At 28.3% G+C, this 18,183-nt stretch overlaps 2 protein-coding genes across 2 annotated transcripts; one reads left to right on the top strand and one right to left on the bottom strand.

Annotated features, from left to right (window-relative positions):
* Window positions 1-117: 117 nt before the first annotated feature.
* Window positions 118-4,100, bottom strand: LOC123298777 (zinc finger protein 62 homolog). Its single transcript, XM_044880874.1, has 4 exons — window positions 3,782-4,100; window positions 1,879-3,352; window positions 1,340-1,722; window positions 118-137 (listed from the first exon to the last, which is right to left on the bottom strand). Exons 1-4 carry the CDS (start codon window positions 4,098-4,100, stop codon window positions 118-120), a joined length of 2,196 nt encoding a protein of 731 aa, XP_044736809.1.
* Window positions 4,101-6,503: 2,403 nt separating this feature from the next.
* On the top strand, window positions 6,504-16,773 carry LOC123298776 (GPI ethanolamine phosphate transferase 2). The gene is made up of 13 exons (XM_044880873.1): window positions 6,504-6,604; window positions 6,666-6,840; window positions 7,770-7,979; window positions 8,395-8,583; window positions 8,943-9,076; window positions 9,736-9,929; window positions 11,402-11,595; window positions 13,058-13,072; window positions 13,882-14,276; window positions 14,932-15,208; window positions 15,575-15,759; window positions 16,383-16,487; window positions 16,672-16,773. The coding sequence occupies exons 1-13, from the start codon at window positions 6,519-6,521 to the stop codon at window positions 16,694-16,696; spliced, it is 2,184 nt and encodes a 727-aa protein (XP_044736808.1). The 5' UTR covers window positions 6,504-6,518; the 3' UTR covers window positions 16,697-16,773.
* The last annotated feature ends 1,410 nt before the right edge of the window (window positions 16,774-18,183 follow it).

The following is an 18,183-nucleotide window of genomic DNA, read 5'->3' as shown; positions in this document are numbered from 1 at the left end:
TTTAGTCGTTTTAAGTGTGTTTATATTATTTTCCGATTTTTTTATGATATGTACTGAGTTTATTTTAGCGGGTACGCTTAGGTCTTGTTAATCGTGTTGATTACAGTTAGGTAGTGTTTATTTGTGATTATAATTGACTAATAACGAAATAAAATGGTTTAACATTGCATTTAACTTACATCAAACTACTAATTAATTGTTATTAATAATGTTCATATTAAAATAAATGCTATTTGATTTCAAATATTGCAATAAATTATTATTTTATTAATATTTGTTATTTTATTTAAAAAAACTTCACTTTATTTTATTTATTAGAAGTCAAAACAAGTGAAAACAAACAATTGACTGAGTTAATTGTTGAAATACCATGTATAGGCAGTGTTGATAACTCTGTCACATTTCACATACATACATATCTGACATATTTAACTGATATTCTCATATAATGCGCAAGTGTTGATGCGCAATCGTTTTTTTTTTTTTGACGTCACGTAAATAACAAAAGATATTCACTTTGATATTCCTATATTAATACATACTATAAAATTTGCACCTAATTAACGCCCTCGTGGGTAAACAGTGATGTTTACAAAAAAATGTTTCAAACAAAAGTTTTTTATTTTTTTATAAGCAAGATTTTTTACATTTAAACTTTTGTTCTATCTCTAACGGTTTACAAGATGGGTCCTACGGACCCAAGACCGAATTGACCTGTGATGCTCATTTACGAACTTGACCTGACTTTTTACGTCCTGAGTACGCTGTAAAAATTACAGATGAATATCTTTTTTCGTTCTTGAGTTATCGTGTCCACAGACGGACGGACGGACAACCGGAAATGGACTAATTAGGTGATTCTATGAACACCTATGACAAAATTTTTTTCCTAGCATCATTATTTTTAAGCGTTACAAACTTGGGACTAAACTTATAATACTATGTATATTTCATATATACATGGTATAAAAATACAAAAAAATTAAAAAAAAAAAGAAGATAAATCTGTGGGCACAACTCCTTTCTGCTCAAAGCTACTATAATTTCTAGACCAATTTTTGTATTATGACAATTAAATTTTTGTGTATATGATTCTCTAAATAACTTTTCTCTGTAAATATTTCATCACACATTTCACATGAAAATAGTTTCGTTGAAAAATGATTTCGTTTATGTTTAATAAAATTGATTTGTTTAGTAAATGTTTTATCACAATTATCACACCACCATTGTTCCTCTTCATTTTGAATATGAACCTTCATTTTATGTCGATTTAAGTAGCATTGATGAGCAAATCTTTTTTTACAAAAATCGCATGAAAATGGATTTCTTTTATTACATAATCGTACATGTGAAATCACTCTTTGTTTGGGAATTTTTTTACCACATGTATCACATTTAACTGTTTTTTCTCTAGTAGGAAAATGGATTCCTTTCAAATGATGTCGTTTTAACAAACATGGAAGCATAAATTTTTTACCACAAACATCACATGAATATGGCTTTTCTTTGGTGTGGATTCTTTTTTTATGTGCACTTAGCCCCCTTGAATCTCCAAATTTTTTATTACAAGTAGCGCAAGAATATGGTTTCGCTCCAGTATGAATATTTTTATGGGTAGTAAAATGGTCTTTTCGTAAAAATTTTTTATCACAAACATCACAAGAATATGGTTTCTCTCCGGTATGAATTCGTTTATGTAGAATTAAAGAGCTTAGTAATCTAAATTTTTTATCACAAACACCACAAGAAAATGGTTTCTCTCCTGTATGAATTCGTTCATGTAGAATTACTTGGTTTAGTAATCTAAATTTTTTATCACAAACACCACAAGAAAATGGTTTTTCATTATGAATGTTTTTTTTATGTGTATTTAACATTCTTAGTGTGTAAAAATTTTCATTACAAATAACACATGAATATGATTTTTCGCGTGTATGAATAAATGCCTTTTTATGGATCGCTAAACTTTGGCTATATTTAAATGATTTATTACAAATATCGCATGAATATGGTTTCTCTCCGACATGAATTGCTTGTTTGTGTCCATTTAAACCAGCCTTTGAAGCATATGGTTTATTACAAATTTTACAAGAATATGGTTTCTCACCAGTATGTGTTCGTGTATGTATAATTAACGTGGGTTTTAACCGAAATTTTTTATCGCAAATCTTACAAGAATATGGTTTTGCTCCAGTATGAATATTTTTATGCATAGTTAAATAGTATTTTCTTTGAAATTTTTTATCACAAACATCACAAGAGTATGGTTTCTCTCCAGTATGGATTCGTTTATGTATACTTAACGTGAATTGAGCTCTAAATTTTTTATCACAAACATCACAAGAGTATGGTTTCTCTCCAGTATGGATTCGTTTATGTTTACTTAACCCGTATTGGGTTCTAAATTTTTTTTCACACACATGACAAGAGTATGGTTTCTCTCCGGTATGGACTCGTTTATGATCACTTAACATTGATTGGACTCTAAATTTTTTATCACAAACATCACAAGAGTATGGTTTCTCTCCAGTATGGATTCTTTTATGGATAGTTAAATAGTAATGGAGTCTAAATTTTTTATCACAAACATCACAAGAGTATGGTTTTTCTCCAGTATGGATTCGTTTATGTATACTTAACGTGGATTGGGCTCTAAATTTTTTATCACACACATCAGAAGAGTATGGTTTCTCTCCGGTATGGACTCGCTTATGTTCACTTAACATTGATTGGACTCTAAATTTTTGATCACACACATCACAAGAGTATGGTTTCTCTCCGGTATGGACTCGTTTATGATCACTTAACATTGATTGGACTCTAAATTTTTTATCACACACATCACAAGAGTATGATTTCTCTCCAGTATGGATTCGTTTATGTATACTTAACGTGTATTGGGCTCTAAATTTTTTATCACAAACATCACAAGAGTATGGTTTCTCTCCAGTATGGATTCGTTTATGTTTACTTAACGTGGATTGGGCTCTAAATTTTTTATCACAAACATCACAAGAGTATCGTTTCTCTCCAGTATGGACTCGTTTATGTTTACTTAACGTGTATTGGGCTCTAAATTTTTGATCACAAACATCACAAGAGTATGGTTTCTCCCCGGTATGGACTCGTTTATGTACACTTAACATTGATTGGTCAATAAATTTTTTATCACAAACACTACAAGAAAATCGTTTAGTATGAATTCGCTTATGCCGGATCAAAATTGTCTTTGAAGTAAATTTTTTCTTACATATTTCACATAAGTATGATTTGTTCTCGTCTGAAATCTTTTCTAATATGTCGTCGTTATAACAATAATTTTCTTTTGATATTTCATCACTGTGTTCATCTTTTATTATTAATTCCGAATGTAATTGTTCAATTTTCAAGTTTTCTATTGTCTGTGTTTCATTACTTGTTATTTCATTTTTAATGGAATAATTTTCTTTTAAAATTTGGTCAGTATTTGAAGAAACTTCTAAGGTATTTTCGCAGTCTACATCTTCAATAATTAATTTTCTTCCAATTTCTTCATTTCTTATTGTCTGGATATTTTCTATAACTTCTTCAGTATTTTCATTTTTAATTGAAAAATTTTCTTGTAAAATTCGATCAGTATTTGAATAAATTTCATCTAAAGTATTTTCATGGTCCTCATCTTCAATAACTAATTCCAAATGTACTCGTTCAATTTCTTCGACTTCGTCACTGTCCTCATCTATAACTATTAATTCAGTTTGTACATTTTTATTTTCGTTATTCCTGATTTCCTGCTTACTTCCAAAGGCATTATTTTCTTTCAGATTAATTCGTTTTTTTTCTTCTAATATTAAATGTTTAATTAAGCAATCTCGAGCGATAAATTTTGTATCTCGAACACAACTCGAATACGATTTTTCACTTGCATGAATTCGTTTACAAGAACTATTACGTTTATGTCTCATCAAACGACCTTTGGTGGTAAATTTTTTATCACACACATTACATGAATATGATTTTTCTCCGGTATGTACTCGTTTATGTTGGATTAAAATTTCCTTTGAAGTTTCAACGATTTGCGCCATTTTACCAATATTTGAATGATTTTTATTTGCCATTTCAACCGGTAATTTACGGAAGCCTGAATGTTTCAATAGCTTTTTTTTTTTAATGTCTACCCACAAATATAAAACCAATATAGTTCACTTTCAACAAGTGCACTTGTGACTTGTGGGACATTATGGAAACAAACCTTTAATGAATAAAATAATTAAATTTAATGATAATGTTTATAATTTGTCTTACGTAGTTAGTTAAAAATTTTTATTAATATTATTTAAAAAATATAATGCTTTAATTATTAGCCTTTTTCCTCAGAAGATCCGATAGATCTCGCGACAGTATAATTTTTTAGCTGCCGAAACAGTAAGTAAACTATATAGTACAGTACTATACTCATATAATACTATAATTACTGCAAATTACTCAATTAACTATATTTATATGTAATATCTTTGTACAAAGAAAATATCGGGTGGATTGTGGATATCGTTTACGATAATATATCCGTTTTCTGTTATAATATTTTCTAAAAACTTCATAACCCAACCAACTCCTCTATTGTCGACAAGCTCAACCCAATCAACTCGTAATTAAAACAATACAGAATTATTAAAAAATAAAATAAGAAATGTTCAAGACAACAAAGATGCAATATAGCGATCTTAAATAAAATAAAGAAATGAAAAATACATTTGATACTAGATTAAAAATTATTTTTATGGAACAGCTGCTGGATTCGAATTAATTAATCACTAAAATAACAAATTATATAGCCACGCTTCTATGACTGAGCTATCTCTACGTTCAAAGTAATGATTAATAAATATATGTCATGGTATTGTGTCATATTATGCATACGTTGTGCTTTTGGCAGCCTCAAGTCATACTGCCATGAGACGCCAGCCTTTACTCTCTAGCGTAGTGTTGCCAACGTGCGGATAGATACCCGTTTATCGGGTAATTTGAATACTGAACAGGGCTGCCAGATTGTATAATCGGATACAAAAAGTGTATAATATGGTTATTTTATGTATCCAGTTTGTATAGCAGATTGCCTCGTATAATTGAATACAAAAATAAAAATTGAAACGTGAAGTAATTTTTGTGAGAGTTAAAATACCGATTATTTGAGATAACGAGAGATCGAACATTTCTTAATCGTAGATGACATGATGCGCTTGTCGCTCTTTCGAAAACTATTATAATCAAAATTGGCGCTCTCTGAGTAATATTCTTTAGCATTACAAGTAAACGTAAAAGTGACTTTTTAACCCAACGCCACTTGCTACTGGAACTGTTTTTTAACAATTTTGTCGCTTTGTATAATGAGATTTGATTCTGTATAATTTCAGTGACCGAGCGTTATAAAATAAGTTGACTCTACTGGCAGCCCTGGTACTGAAGGGTAATTCAATATTAACGAGTAAATAAGTATTTTTTTAAATTCGTGAACTATTTAAATGTTTGCTTCTATTTTAACAGATTTGCATACATATTTTTATCAAATTTAATGCACTTTATCACAATTTTAACAGCTGTTTAAAAAAAAAAAAAAAAACAAATGTTCTATCATTTATATGTATGCCACGATATATAACTAACTCTGCTGAATGTGCCTTTTTTCTACGAATCTATGCCACGAACATATAACCAAAATGGTTAAATAATAGCATTACTGAAGTTGTAAACCGTGCGTGACGCACTATACTGTGGCTATCACTTATCATGATCCAATGTAGTGTTATCACTATACTTTTAAGTACCTACTCGCTTTGCTCGCAGAGGGGTTCTCTTGGCTCTGCGCCAGAGAAATAATCATTACATGAAAAAAAAAAAAAAAAAACCGCATCATTTAAGCTATAAAAGAAGAAAAGAGGGTAGTTTTAGGGGTGATTTTTCTTTGTTTTTTTCGAAGGGTAGTAATATAGGGAGGGGAAATTTTCGAAGTATTATGTTAATTTGGCTTCATTTCGGGTCGATTCATAAGAATCCCATCTTTTTAGTAAATTAGTTTCGAGGGATTTTTCTCATTTTCGAAGTTGACATTAGAAGACACCATAGAGATATATGTAGATCATATAGATGCACCATGTTCAGTCATCTGTATTTATGTGTGATCTATGCTCATCAATCTCATCATTATTCACTGTTTTTTTTTCAAATGTCAAAGAAATGTCAGATGAGTTTTTCATTTTAATAATTTTTCTAGTTTCATAGCTTAAGATGCAATAAAACGCGATAAAAGTTACGAAAGTTAGATATAACTGATTAAAAATTAAATTTAAAGAATTATTAGAATATTTAAATTTATGATTCTAAAAAATATTTTTGAAGTAGGTGATTGATTCCCGCTATGATTATGAATTTGAATTATTGCATTATAAAATTACATACAAATGTAAATAAAATCAAATATATTTTAAATTGATAATACATTAACAATAATGATGAAAACAAAATTTATTAATATATTTATGTTTTTATTCGGCCTATATGTGTTTTTTACTGCCTATTTTTCTACAACTATACAAAATAATTCAAGTCATCATCATTCAAAACCGTAAGTAAGAAATGTATCAAAAGTAAATTTATTAAATAATAAATAATTATATTTTTAATAGGAATGTGCCACGTAAAGTACATAGAAGTGTAATTATGGTTATAGATGCTTTACGAGAAGATTTATTAAATGATTCGATAAGTATGCCATTTTTGAATAAACAGCTAAATAATAAACAAGGTTGTTTATATTCTACTAAAGTGGAGTTGCCCACTGTTACTATGCCACGGATAAAAGTACGTGAATATAGAAATTATTAGAAATTTATCATCTTTAATGTATCTTTTTACACAAACCTTTCTATTCACATTATTAAACGGCTTGATTTTAATTTGAGTTACGTTCTACTTGATTTTAATTTGAGTTACGATTGCTCACCTCTGTACGATCATTTGTGTCAGAGGTGTTTTATTTTAATTATTGCGCTCCTGAATCAGACTTCCAGTGTGATTGAAAATGCTCAATATCACAGGCAAGGTGAGACAGAGATTATCCGATCGTATCCTCCCAGGTTATCGTACTTTCCCCGTTTGTTTAGAATTTTCTTAGGAATGTCTCATATTTGATTACCTATGAAGCTAAGTTTGAATGTGAACTAATCCTGATGTTGGGAGAATTTATTTTTAGGTGGCCATTCATTTATTTTAAGCTGAAGTATGAATTGTTACAAATAAGGCAAGGTCCACTTGGCGTTTAATTTTGCGGTATATGCTTTATTTTAAATGAATAAAATGGCTAACAAATATTATTGGGGACCTCATGCCAGATGAGAGTATCCGCAAAGAGACAAGTTTTAAACAAAATCGATTTTACGTTTTTTTCCAATGGTTAAATTGTTCTAGTTTAAAACACCCGTGTTTTTAATAAGACTTTAAATTAATTTTTTTTATTTTAGATGTATGGTATTTAAATTACATCTAATCCCTGTCTAATTTTTTAGTCATATTTTCTCCGTAAATATAGATTTATGACCTGTATCTGTGCGTATATGCCACTTCTATTGGCACAAGGTAAACGTTTCATAAAAGTCAAACAACCCAAGATCAACATTCTATGTTTCAGTAAATATTTTAGCATCACCCATCGATAGCCCTCGATAAATAAAACTTTAAATAATTGTAACATCTAAATGTTAGGATCATTTTTTAACGGGTAATTATTTCAGGCACTGACTACTGGTACCATTCCCAATTTTATTGATGTATTATTAAATTTCGAGAGTACCAAACTTCACGATGATAACATACTTTTACGTGCAGTTGAAGATGGACAAAAGATAATATTTTATGGCGATGAAACTTGGATTAAATTGTTCCCTAACATATTTTTACGAAGTGAAGGAACAACATCGTTTTATGTAAATGATTATACGGAGGTTAATGAAATATTAAAGATTCATTAAAGCCAGGTTTTATTCTATGATATTTCAAAATCTCGATTTTGTTAAGATTTTTCTTTGATAATTTGTATGTAGAAATGTACTTTACAAGGTTTCTCGGAATCTCGGATTGAACTAGTTAAAAATTGTCCCGCCTTCGGAATGTAAATAAAACATGCCACAACACGAATACAGAAGAATTACCAAGAAGTTTCGACTTCTAATTTAATTTTTTTAATGAAAATTTAAAGAAATATTAAAAAAATTTTCAACCCCTCCCGAAATTGTTCATGATTTTAAAAAAAAAATAGTTTTAGTAAAAATCTTTATAGGTTTAGAGCTTTCTTTATTATAACCTGGCTTTAATCGTTAATTTAAGTTAAATTATTAATTAGTTTTCTTTATTTTAAAGGTTGATAATAATGTAACTAGGAATTTAAATACTGAATTAGAAAAACAAGATTGGGATATTATGATTCTCCATTATTTGGGCTTAGATCATATTGGGCATTTAGAAGGTCCTACTAGCTCTTTAATGGCACCTAAATTACTCGAAATGGATAATATAATTTCGACTATACACTATCAACTAAAACAATGGGTAATTTAAAATTAATATTTATTATAGTTATATGCGGATGGTAAAAATTTTACCCAGAAACTAGATTATATTTTTCTAAGTTTTTTAATAATTTGAACCCAAAGTCAAAATCGTTTCATCAAGTCAAGTTTTTAAGAGATAAAGATACTTCTAGCCTCCTCAAAAAGAAAAAAAGTTATCGAAACATTCAAAGCTACGCGGAATATATCTAATAGCTAAAATAACTAATCTAAGCTAAAAACCAGACATCGTGTAACAATTCTGAAGTCCTATTTAGCTTTTTCATATTAAAATCTATTAGAAATGTTACTTTGCATAGCGGTGACGAAATATTGAATGAAAATTTATGTACTCTTTAGGAAACTACTGTAAATAAGCAATCACTTTTCATAATAACTAGTGATCATGGAATGAAAGATAGTGGAGGTCATGGTGGTTCTACTCATCCAGAAATAATGGTTCCATTAGTTGCAATTGGAGTTCCTTGTAAAGGGTAAGTTTTAAAACCTTATACAGGGAGTTCCTTGTAAGTTTAATGCATACATAATATCTAAAATATAATGCATATTTCCTATATATACAGGTGGTTGGCATAAAAATGGGTTCAGTTCACATAGAAAAAGTCGAACTAGGCTAACTAAGAAGAGAATCTTACTATCTCTTCTAAATTGTTGATATTTTTACGTTTTCTTTACCTACATCTAAAATATTTTTTTCCAGTGTGTTAATTTTACAAAAGTAACCGATATTCTAGATCTAGGTAATATTTCTAGTTTCTACTGTCTTAGATAAAATTCAAGCTGGCCCATTTTCACAATAATTTAAAATTTTTAATAGAGTAATAATAATTTAAAATTTTGTAGCGCGATATTCTGCTGTTTTAAATTTTAGTAAGAAAGATTACGAGTACACAAAGTTGCGGAAATGAAAAGCGTGGGAACTCACCAAAAAAGTGTCAGAAGTAAACTGATCACATTTTGAATCGGCAACATATATTCCGACTACCTCTTACATTTTTTGTTTTTTTTTTTTGTAATAATGGGTATACGATGTATCTTGGGGTGCGGTACTAAAAAAAATTTAATGAAGCTTTTAATCCTAGCTTTTGATACCTATTTTTTATGTGATTTCATGTTACTTATTTATTTTTAGTTCTTCCATTGCTCAAATTGATGTTGCACCAACACTATCTGTTTTATTTGGTGTTCCATTTCCGAAGTCTAGTATTGGAAAATTAATATCAAATTTATTAAATTTAAATCAAGTTGAAACCCTGAGTGCATTTGAAACTTATTACAATCATCTAATAAATATAATACCAGATTCGCATCATGAATTCATTAATGGTTTGATTACTATTTTATTATGAGCTTTGAATATAGAAGTAAACATCGTCGGAATTTGTTTGTGACATATCAGTAATAAACATTACAAATAGAAATACAATGGCTGCGAGCCACCTTGTACTACATTTTGAGTCTTTTTATTAGCAAAATCAACATTTTGAAGTACTTTGTCAAAAATAGTGGAATACCCTATTTCTAATATATCAAATGTAAGGTTCTGCATGAATATAAATCAGTTCAGAAAATCAGAAAATTATCTGTCAAATTTTATAGCTAATCTAGTGTAAGAGATAATGATTTTTAATAAAAAACCGACTTCTGTCACATTTTAGAACAAGGTGTTATATCAAAAGTAAAATATTTCAGTCAATTCCTCATTTTTACTTCTATATTTAGATGTTATAACTGTTTTGCATCTTGAATAATTCTTAAATAATTTTCAAAAGTGTTCGCTAATCTCTGAATTCTGTTTTGAAGTGTTAGTCCTAAATAAGTGGCTGTTATTTTATTACTTTCTTTTAAAAAGTTGAAAATACACGCCTGAGATTGTTGTAAGAAGTAAAAATTATATAAATTAAAGTACATAATATAAAAAAACAGTACGGTCGTGGGACTTTTTTTATGTTTTTTTTTTTTGGGTTTTATGTTTTTTTTCAAAACGTTTTACTGCCAGCTTGTAACTCTCTAACTGAACATAATTTATTCGTTGTTGAAAATTTCGAATTCTTGAATTTGTGGAACAACGATTGATTTTTAGAAAATGTTAAATATAGAAAAACACAGCTCTAAATTATAAGGATGAATTCTTGTTGACTTCGAGTTGAGACATAGTTATTAAAATAAATAGCTCTAAATTAGTTCGAAATTAAGACACCACCCTCGACCTCATAAACTTCCATCAACCACTTTTTTCTAAATGTTTAGTGTGTAAAAATTCGAATTTTTACAATTTTTTTTTTCTGTCTCTTATGAAAACTGTTGCAGACACATTTGTTGCAGTTTCCATTTCCCAATTGTAACTTGAAAAATGAAATAAAAACAATATCCCAGGTATAATTTAAAACAAAAACATAAATAACATTTAAGTTTTAACGTTTTCATGTTAGTTGAAAGAAAGAATTGCGCATCCGGCTGCGCATTCGCCATCTCGATTGATAATCAGCTTTAATTTTGATACTCTCTCACACGAACACCCGACACAACGGCCATAACGCACTCGTTTTTAGTCTGCTGGTATCGCACTCACACACACTCGTATACGTGACGATACCTAGTTTGTTCACTCCCGCAAGCTGCGTTAAGAAATTTCGTTCCACTAAAAAGCTTAAAGTGTATGCTTATTTGGATCTGCTTTTATGATTTGGTTGCTTTATCTTTGAATATGCATTTTCCAATTTTTTAAAATCTCAAGAACGTTAAACTATTTTTGAAAGATTTGGCAATATATAAATTGTACGTTTTTTTGTTTTTAGACATGAATATAAGAAAAAGTAATGCACAAACCAACATTGATAATGCTACACTCGATAAAACTTTTGATCAATTATATTTATTTTACAAATCAGAAATAGAACGAATTAGCGATTATCTTACTTCAATTAGACACGATACATTTGATGTATCTGTACTTTGGATTTCTACACTAGTATTATGGACAACATCATTGGTAAGTAAATATGTTGACCATCCTGGCTGGTTAGAATAAAATAGTGTGCCTCATTTTCAAAAGCTCAGAGTGAAAATTAATGTGTAAATACGCTTACAGGTATTTTTATTTTTTGTAGCGAATTGTGCGTAGTATACCGAGCAAAGATAGTTTATATTTTACTCCTGCTTATACAATGAGAGTATTTAACGAAATGTAAGATGTTTTCATAGAGTAAAATTTCAGACAGACTCTTCGTTAAAAAAGTTTTAACTTTGAAATGCCAAACTCATTAAATTGATGAAAAAGTTCATATAAGCACGAATTTGGAATCTGAAAATATTTTGTTATTATGGTCTTGTTTAGTAGGTGTCTAATCCATTGATTAGCGCGAACTTGAAACTAATAAGATTACGAGCCTATCGCATAACTCATTGTGAGCCATCCTTCAATTAGGTAAATGATTGATATCGAATTTGCCATATTATCCATAATAAAAGTATAAAAGTATTACTTGATATCATAAAAAAATTTGAAAGTTAAATTAAAATTTATTAAAAAACGAGGAAGTAATAAGCATTCAAGGATTTTTGTCCGCGTCTTTCTTGCAAAACAGAGTTCTATACGTAATATCTAGGGCGATACTCACCAATAACGCCACTTTTAAAGTATCTTCTTCTTTGTTTAAAATAGTTCACCCGTCACATGACTAGTCAAGTTAGCAACTAAATTACATTCATTGAATTTAAATCTAAGTTATGAATAAAATTATGAATAAAAATAATATTTGTATCACGTAAATGTTGTTTATTGCGATCAAGGGACTGAACTATCATTTATCGCAAAAAAAAAGAACATTCACCGTACTTGCTCAAACAGTCGAACTACTTTAATTAGGTGTTTTAAGCGTTAATATTTTGGGTACATCTAAAGATTTTGAAAAATTAACTTCACTTTTCTGTCCGTTCAGTGAGAATTCTTCATCAGAACTGTTTAAAAAAATTTAGTCATCCCAATTACTTAACGCTGTATTCTATAATTTTTTAAATGATCCTCTTTCCTTCCCCATTCGTATCCCAACACAGAATAACAAGTTCATTTCCATTCACTGAATAAAAAACATTCTCTTTTTTTCAAACAATTTCCTTTCTCCTGTAATGACCGTTACGTAAGTTATGGAATTTAATCTCTAATTATAACATAAGTAATAAATTAAAACCATAATTTTTCATTAATCATTTAAATAAAATTAAATACCTATAATTTAAAATTTAAATATTTTTAGGTAATGTTCTTTGAACAATTTGGACAAAAATCATCTGTATCTATTTGGTCGATTTCAATTATAAGTCTTTCTTGCTTTACGTTTCATACGTGTTTTTGTTACTTTTCGAATAATTGTATCGAACCGGGTAACGTGCTTAAATGGATTTGTGTATTGATACTTTATTCATCCATTATATTCAATATTCATAAGCTAATTTTAACTAATAAAAAGGTACGTAATAATTGATTTATTAACATTCGATATTTTAAGTTACAGTCGAATCTGGTTTTTAAGGAATAAGGGTTAAGTTTTTATTCTATAGGCTGGGCGTTGTAGTTTTTTTTTTTTTTTTTTTGAATAGGCTTTTTTATAGTATAAAATTATTGCCATTAAATTAGTGATATTTGCATAGATTATGAGTTTAAAAATCAATTTACCGTAATCTGACAAAAAAATTATGAACTATGGTGATTTTATGAACACCTATATCAAAATTTTGTTCGTAGCAGCAATATTTTTAAGCCCTACAAGCTTGGGACTAAGCTTAGTATACCTTCATATATACTACATATAGTGTGTTCCCGGATAGAGGTAACTATACTTGTAAATTTCCTTATTTTGCATTTTATAAAAAAAGTCATTTTGTATAAGAAGTTTTGCTTATTCTGAAAAGTATGTAGGTATACTTAAAATAAAATTTTTTTTTTATATTTTAATTCAGCGATTAAATGAGGGACGTTCCGCTTTGTACTTTGCTTTAACTAATACATCTTGTTTTTACTTTATAGTTCGTTTTTTTTGGCAGTACAATCGTGTTTTTTAATTTTTTAATTTTTATAATTTTTTAAATAATTATCGATTAATGTAATTTGTATTTGTAGCCAGTGTCATTTGGAATTATATAAGGATTCTAAAAATAGTCCATGTACTAGAAACGATAGCCCATGTATCCCTTAAAAAAACTCACATACATGAACCCTGAAAATATTGCACTCCTTTTTTTAACCAATCGTGTACAAACTGTTTATTTGATATTTTAGATTAATTTTGACTTAGAAAAGTATGAATTTCTAATTATAATCGGATGTATGCAAATTTTACAAATAATATCAACTTTATCGAGTAGTTACGTTGAAGAAGAACATCATATTTGGCATTTTTATAATTCAACATTTTTAGTATTGATTCTTTATAAATTATTAATGAGCAAAAAGGCTCGTACGAAACAATTATCACGTTACAGTGTACTATTAATATTACATCGATTCATACGAGAATTAAATGTAACGTATGATAGTAATTTAGCTACTTGGTTATATAGAAAAGATTCTGTAATTGAGTTGTCAATTATGTTCATAGGAGGTAAATATCGAATTTATTTCAAAAATTGTGTTCCGATTTATGTTCATATGGGTATCTCAACAAAAGGATCAAAGTAAGTCGATTTAGCTAAACTTACTTTAGTTAGTATATAAATCCAGTATTAAAATTATGGTTAAAATCTATTCATTGGAGTAAAATGTTAAAACATTAGTAAATAGTAAAGAAAGTTTGTAGAAATTGAATGAATTCTATTCTATAAGTAATTTCAAAACGCTTAAAAGTATACTCACATTACAAGGAAATGGGAACTTATTTCGGAACGCAATTTAAGGGCATTTTTTTACTGAAGATAAATAAATAAATATCTTTGTGAATAAATTTATTTCAGGTCTTGTATTGATTTCAATAGTTTGTAAATATTTATTTAAACCCAATATGTCTGTTTATGTTTTAATAAACATTAATTTAATAATAATTTATTCGTATCGAAGTATTTCTGGTATAGTTTTAGCCGTTCTTCCAATTAAGATCTACAGGTATTAAATTAATGAAAAGAGTATAAATTAAGAATTAATTTACTATTTATAGCTTTATGTTTAATCTAACCTTGCTTGATTTGGCTTTGGTTTAAAAAAAATTATTGTAGGCTACTGTGCCATAAAGAACTTCACGAACATCATCCTTAATTTATACCCTTAATTTTATCAGAGAAAATAAAATTTAATATTTCATAAAATTATAATCTATTATGAATTAAATTTTTTAAGGGAATATTTCGAATCATGGACATTATTCATTTTGATATTTTTAAATGTCATTATCGATCTATATTCAAATCAAGTTAAAAATAATGCCAAATATTCGTATCTACATACATTTTTACTTTTTTGGATTTTGTTATGTACGTTATTATTACGGCCACATAATGTATTGCTGATATCTGGATTAATTTTGATCAGCTATGAGATTAATCAAACAAATATTTCATTTAATATTCGTATAATACTTCATTATTGGTTGGGAAAAGCTTTTTATTTTTATCAAGTATGTGTATTCACTTAAAATTTTTGTAGCTAAAACAAATTATTTGTAGCCCTGAGGCTTTTTGACAATTAATTTTATCAAGGACAGTTTATTTTATCAATACCGCGTGCTTAACCGTTAGAAAACTGATTTAAAAGCGAGTTATCGTGCCCCAAAAGCAGGGATCACATTAAATAATTTATATTACTAAATGTAGTGTGTTCACCGTTGGAGTTTAGGAGAGAAAAAAAAAGAAAATATTTTTATTATACCACAAAAAAATTGATCTTCACAATTGCCTTTCAAATTTCTGTCCTCGATAAAATCAATTGCCAAAATGTATACTAGCCCTAATTAATAATTTAATTTAACAAAAATTAATTCTAGGGGACAACAAATAATATTGCTACTGTCGATGTGGCGTCCGGGTATATAGGACAAACATCATACAATCCATTATTTGTTGGAATTTTAATATTTGTGCATACTTATTCTATGCCAGTACTTAGTCATGTTTTATTGACAATCAATTCCATAGAACATTTCAAATTTCAATCAATTACAAAATTGAGGTAAATCTTTTTTTAATAATTTTTACTAAACGAATGCTTCGCGGAAATTAGTTACCGTAGCCATAATCAATTCAAGATACGTTACTGAAGGTAACACATTTATGAATTAGATGCTGTGAGGGATCATTGGATGAAAAAAATATGTTTTCTCACCTCCGTGCAGAAAATGTGGACTTTCAGACCACTGTGCAAAACTTTCCGCCTCTGTCGGGAAGCAAAATAGTATACACACCATGGTAGCAAGTAAAGAATGTCTCAGATTTCATCTCTGTGACAATGAACATGAGATCTGAGACATTCTTTACTTTTGCTCCCTAGGTGTGTAATAGACTATTTATGCGTACGAACACATTTCATTACTTAATTTTAATATGGCCCGGTTGTTATTTGAGGTTCTCAAATAAGCAATGAAACAAAACTTAAAAATAGTTTTTAATTTCTAAAGAAAACTTGTTGAAGTTGTTTTGTAGTTTACAATTCCATCGGCTGACGGCAGCAAACGACTAATACCCCCTAAAGCCAATCAACTCTTTTACCCACAGATTATAGTTTTTAATTTTTTAAAAATTATAATCTGTGCTTTTACTCTTTTTTCTAGTTAATTATTTATGTTTTTATTGCAGGTATTACGTGGATCAATTACATTCCATAAACCTGCTATTAACATTTTCAACGTTATCTTTTTATTGTGTCGCTATGATTTTACATAGAAATCATTTGTTTATTTGGTCAGTATTTTCACCAAAATTTTTTTTTGAATCTGTGTATTGCCTAGTCATAATATTGTGTAATTTAGTGTCAGAAACAGAAATGTGTAGAATTGAATATTTTTCAAATGTTAAATTAAAAAAGTAAAGATCTGAAATAAATTTTATATATTTTCTTATATTAATCTAATTTTTTTAACAAAAGCAGGCAAAATATTCTTCAGAAATAGAAACTTTTATGTGGAACTAGATGGTAACATTTCAATCAGTGAAGTGGTAGAGAATGAATCTTTCAGATCATAGCAGCGGCAAAAATAATTAAGTATGCTGATGATGTTACTATTTTGGGTTAAGCATCGACTTTGGTTGTTTTTTTAAAAACTCTAAAATTCAAATCTTGCCCAAGGGTAGAGACAGTAGAGCAGGCGCCAGATAGCAAGGGGCACCAAAAAGCCAAATGCGAAAAACAATTTCGCATTTTAAGTATTGATTATTGATATACAAGTTAATTTTTTGAAAAAAAAGGCACCGAAAGACGATCTTGCTCTACCTTGATTTGGGGGTAGGGCGACGCTGCATATATTAATAAAAGTTAGGATACAAATAAAAATAAAATTATTTTTCAACATATTTATTTAAAAAAATACCACCCCATACAATGACTTATTAAGTATTGAAAGATGAGAAATAAAAATAAAAGGCAGTATTTGTAAATTATAAAAAAATAGTCATTTAACAAATGTGTGTCACAAAATGTTGAAATTAACATAATTGGTTTATATATATATATATATTTTTTTTTATATATAATACAAATTTTATAATACATATTGCACAAATTATCTCATAAATTAAAAAAAATTTAAGGTGCAACTTTCTAAAAAATAACATTTTCTTGAAATACATTTATATATATTTTATAAATTTTATTTTTAAAACAAAAATATTTTAGTTCGTTACTAAGTATGGTGCTAATTTCAGAGTAAGTCAGACTTTTAATTTATTTTAAATAAATTCTTATTCACAAGGCACTTAAAAGTGCGTAAAATATTCTAGTTTTAACCTTTATCGTATCGTATTGTTGCTTCTTGATGTGCCGTTTTAATTTTGCTCTATCATATGTCAGGTAAAAGGTAACAGAATAATAAGAAGTCAAATATACAGTGTGTCCTCGGATAGAAGTAGCTATACTTGTAAATTTTCTTATTTTGCATTTTAAGAAAAAAAGTCATTCTTTATAAGAAGTTTTGCTTATTCTGAAAAGTATGTAGGAATATTTAAAACTTCTAAATAATGTATAGGGTAGCCAAAAATTTGGTATCACTAGTTGTTTTTTTTTTGGGTTTTTAAAAGTTGGCAAAATGTTACTAAAAAAAAGTTACTCGAAATTAAATTGATTTATTATTATTTTCTTTCTTACGTTTTTTTATAATTAGAGCTTTTGTTCAAATAAAAAATGATGCTATAATTAAAGTACACGGATCTTCTTGATATTATGTATAGAGTCATAATTTTTAATTGCGCGAGTAACTTTTCTTAGTAACATTTCGCCAACTTATAAAAAAGAAGGGTAGTTTACCAAAAATAAAAATAGTGATTCCAAATTTTTGGCTACCCTGTACATTATTAAGAAGTTTTAAATATTCCTACATGCTTTTTATATTAAACAAAACTTTTTATAAAGAATGACTTTTTTTCTTAAAATGCAAAATAAGGA

The sequence above is a fragment of the Chrysoperla carnea genome, chromosome 4 (assembly GCF_905475395.1).
Source record: "Chrysoperla carnea chromosome 4, inChrCarn1.1, whole genome shotgun sequence".
Taxonomy (NCBI): domain Eukaryota; kingdom Metazoa; phylum Arthropoda; class Insecta; order Neuroptera; family Chrysopidae; genus Chrysoperla; species Chrysoperla carnea.
Note: the sequence above shows the minus strand (reverse complement) of the source record. Positions and strands in the feature narration are given on the sequence as shown.

Excerpts from the sequence above, each read along its gene's own strand:
- LOC123298777 (XM_044880874.1), bottom strand. The coding sequence starts at position 4,100 with ATGGCAAATAAAAATCATTCAAATATTGGTAAAATGGCGCAAATCGTT. Across the intron at positions 3,353-3,781 it reads AGAAAATAATGCCTTTGGAA|ATGAACACAGTGATGAAATA; the intron begins GTAAGCAGGAAA and ends TAATAATAAAAG. Across the intron at positions 1,723-1,878 it reads AATTTTTACACACTAAGAAT|ATTACTAAGCTCTTTAATTC; the intron begins GTTAAATACACA and ends TAAAAAATTTAG.
- LOC123298776 (XM_044880873.1), top strand. The coding sequence starts at position 6,519 with ATGTTTTTATTCGGCCTATATGTGTTTTTTACTGCCTATTTTTCTACA. Across the intron at positions 8,584-8,942 it reads ACTATCAACTAAAACAATGG|GAAACTACTGTAAATAAGCA; the intron begins GTAATTTAAAAT and ends TGTACTCTTTAG. Across the intron at positions 9,930-11,401 it reads GCATCATGAATTCATTAATG|ACATGAATATAAGAAAAAGT; the intron begins GTTTGATTACTA and ends TTTTGTTTTTAG.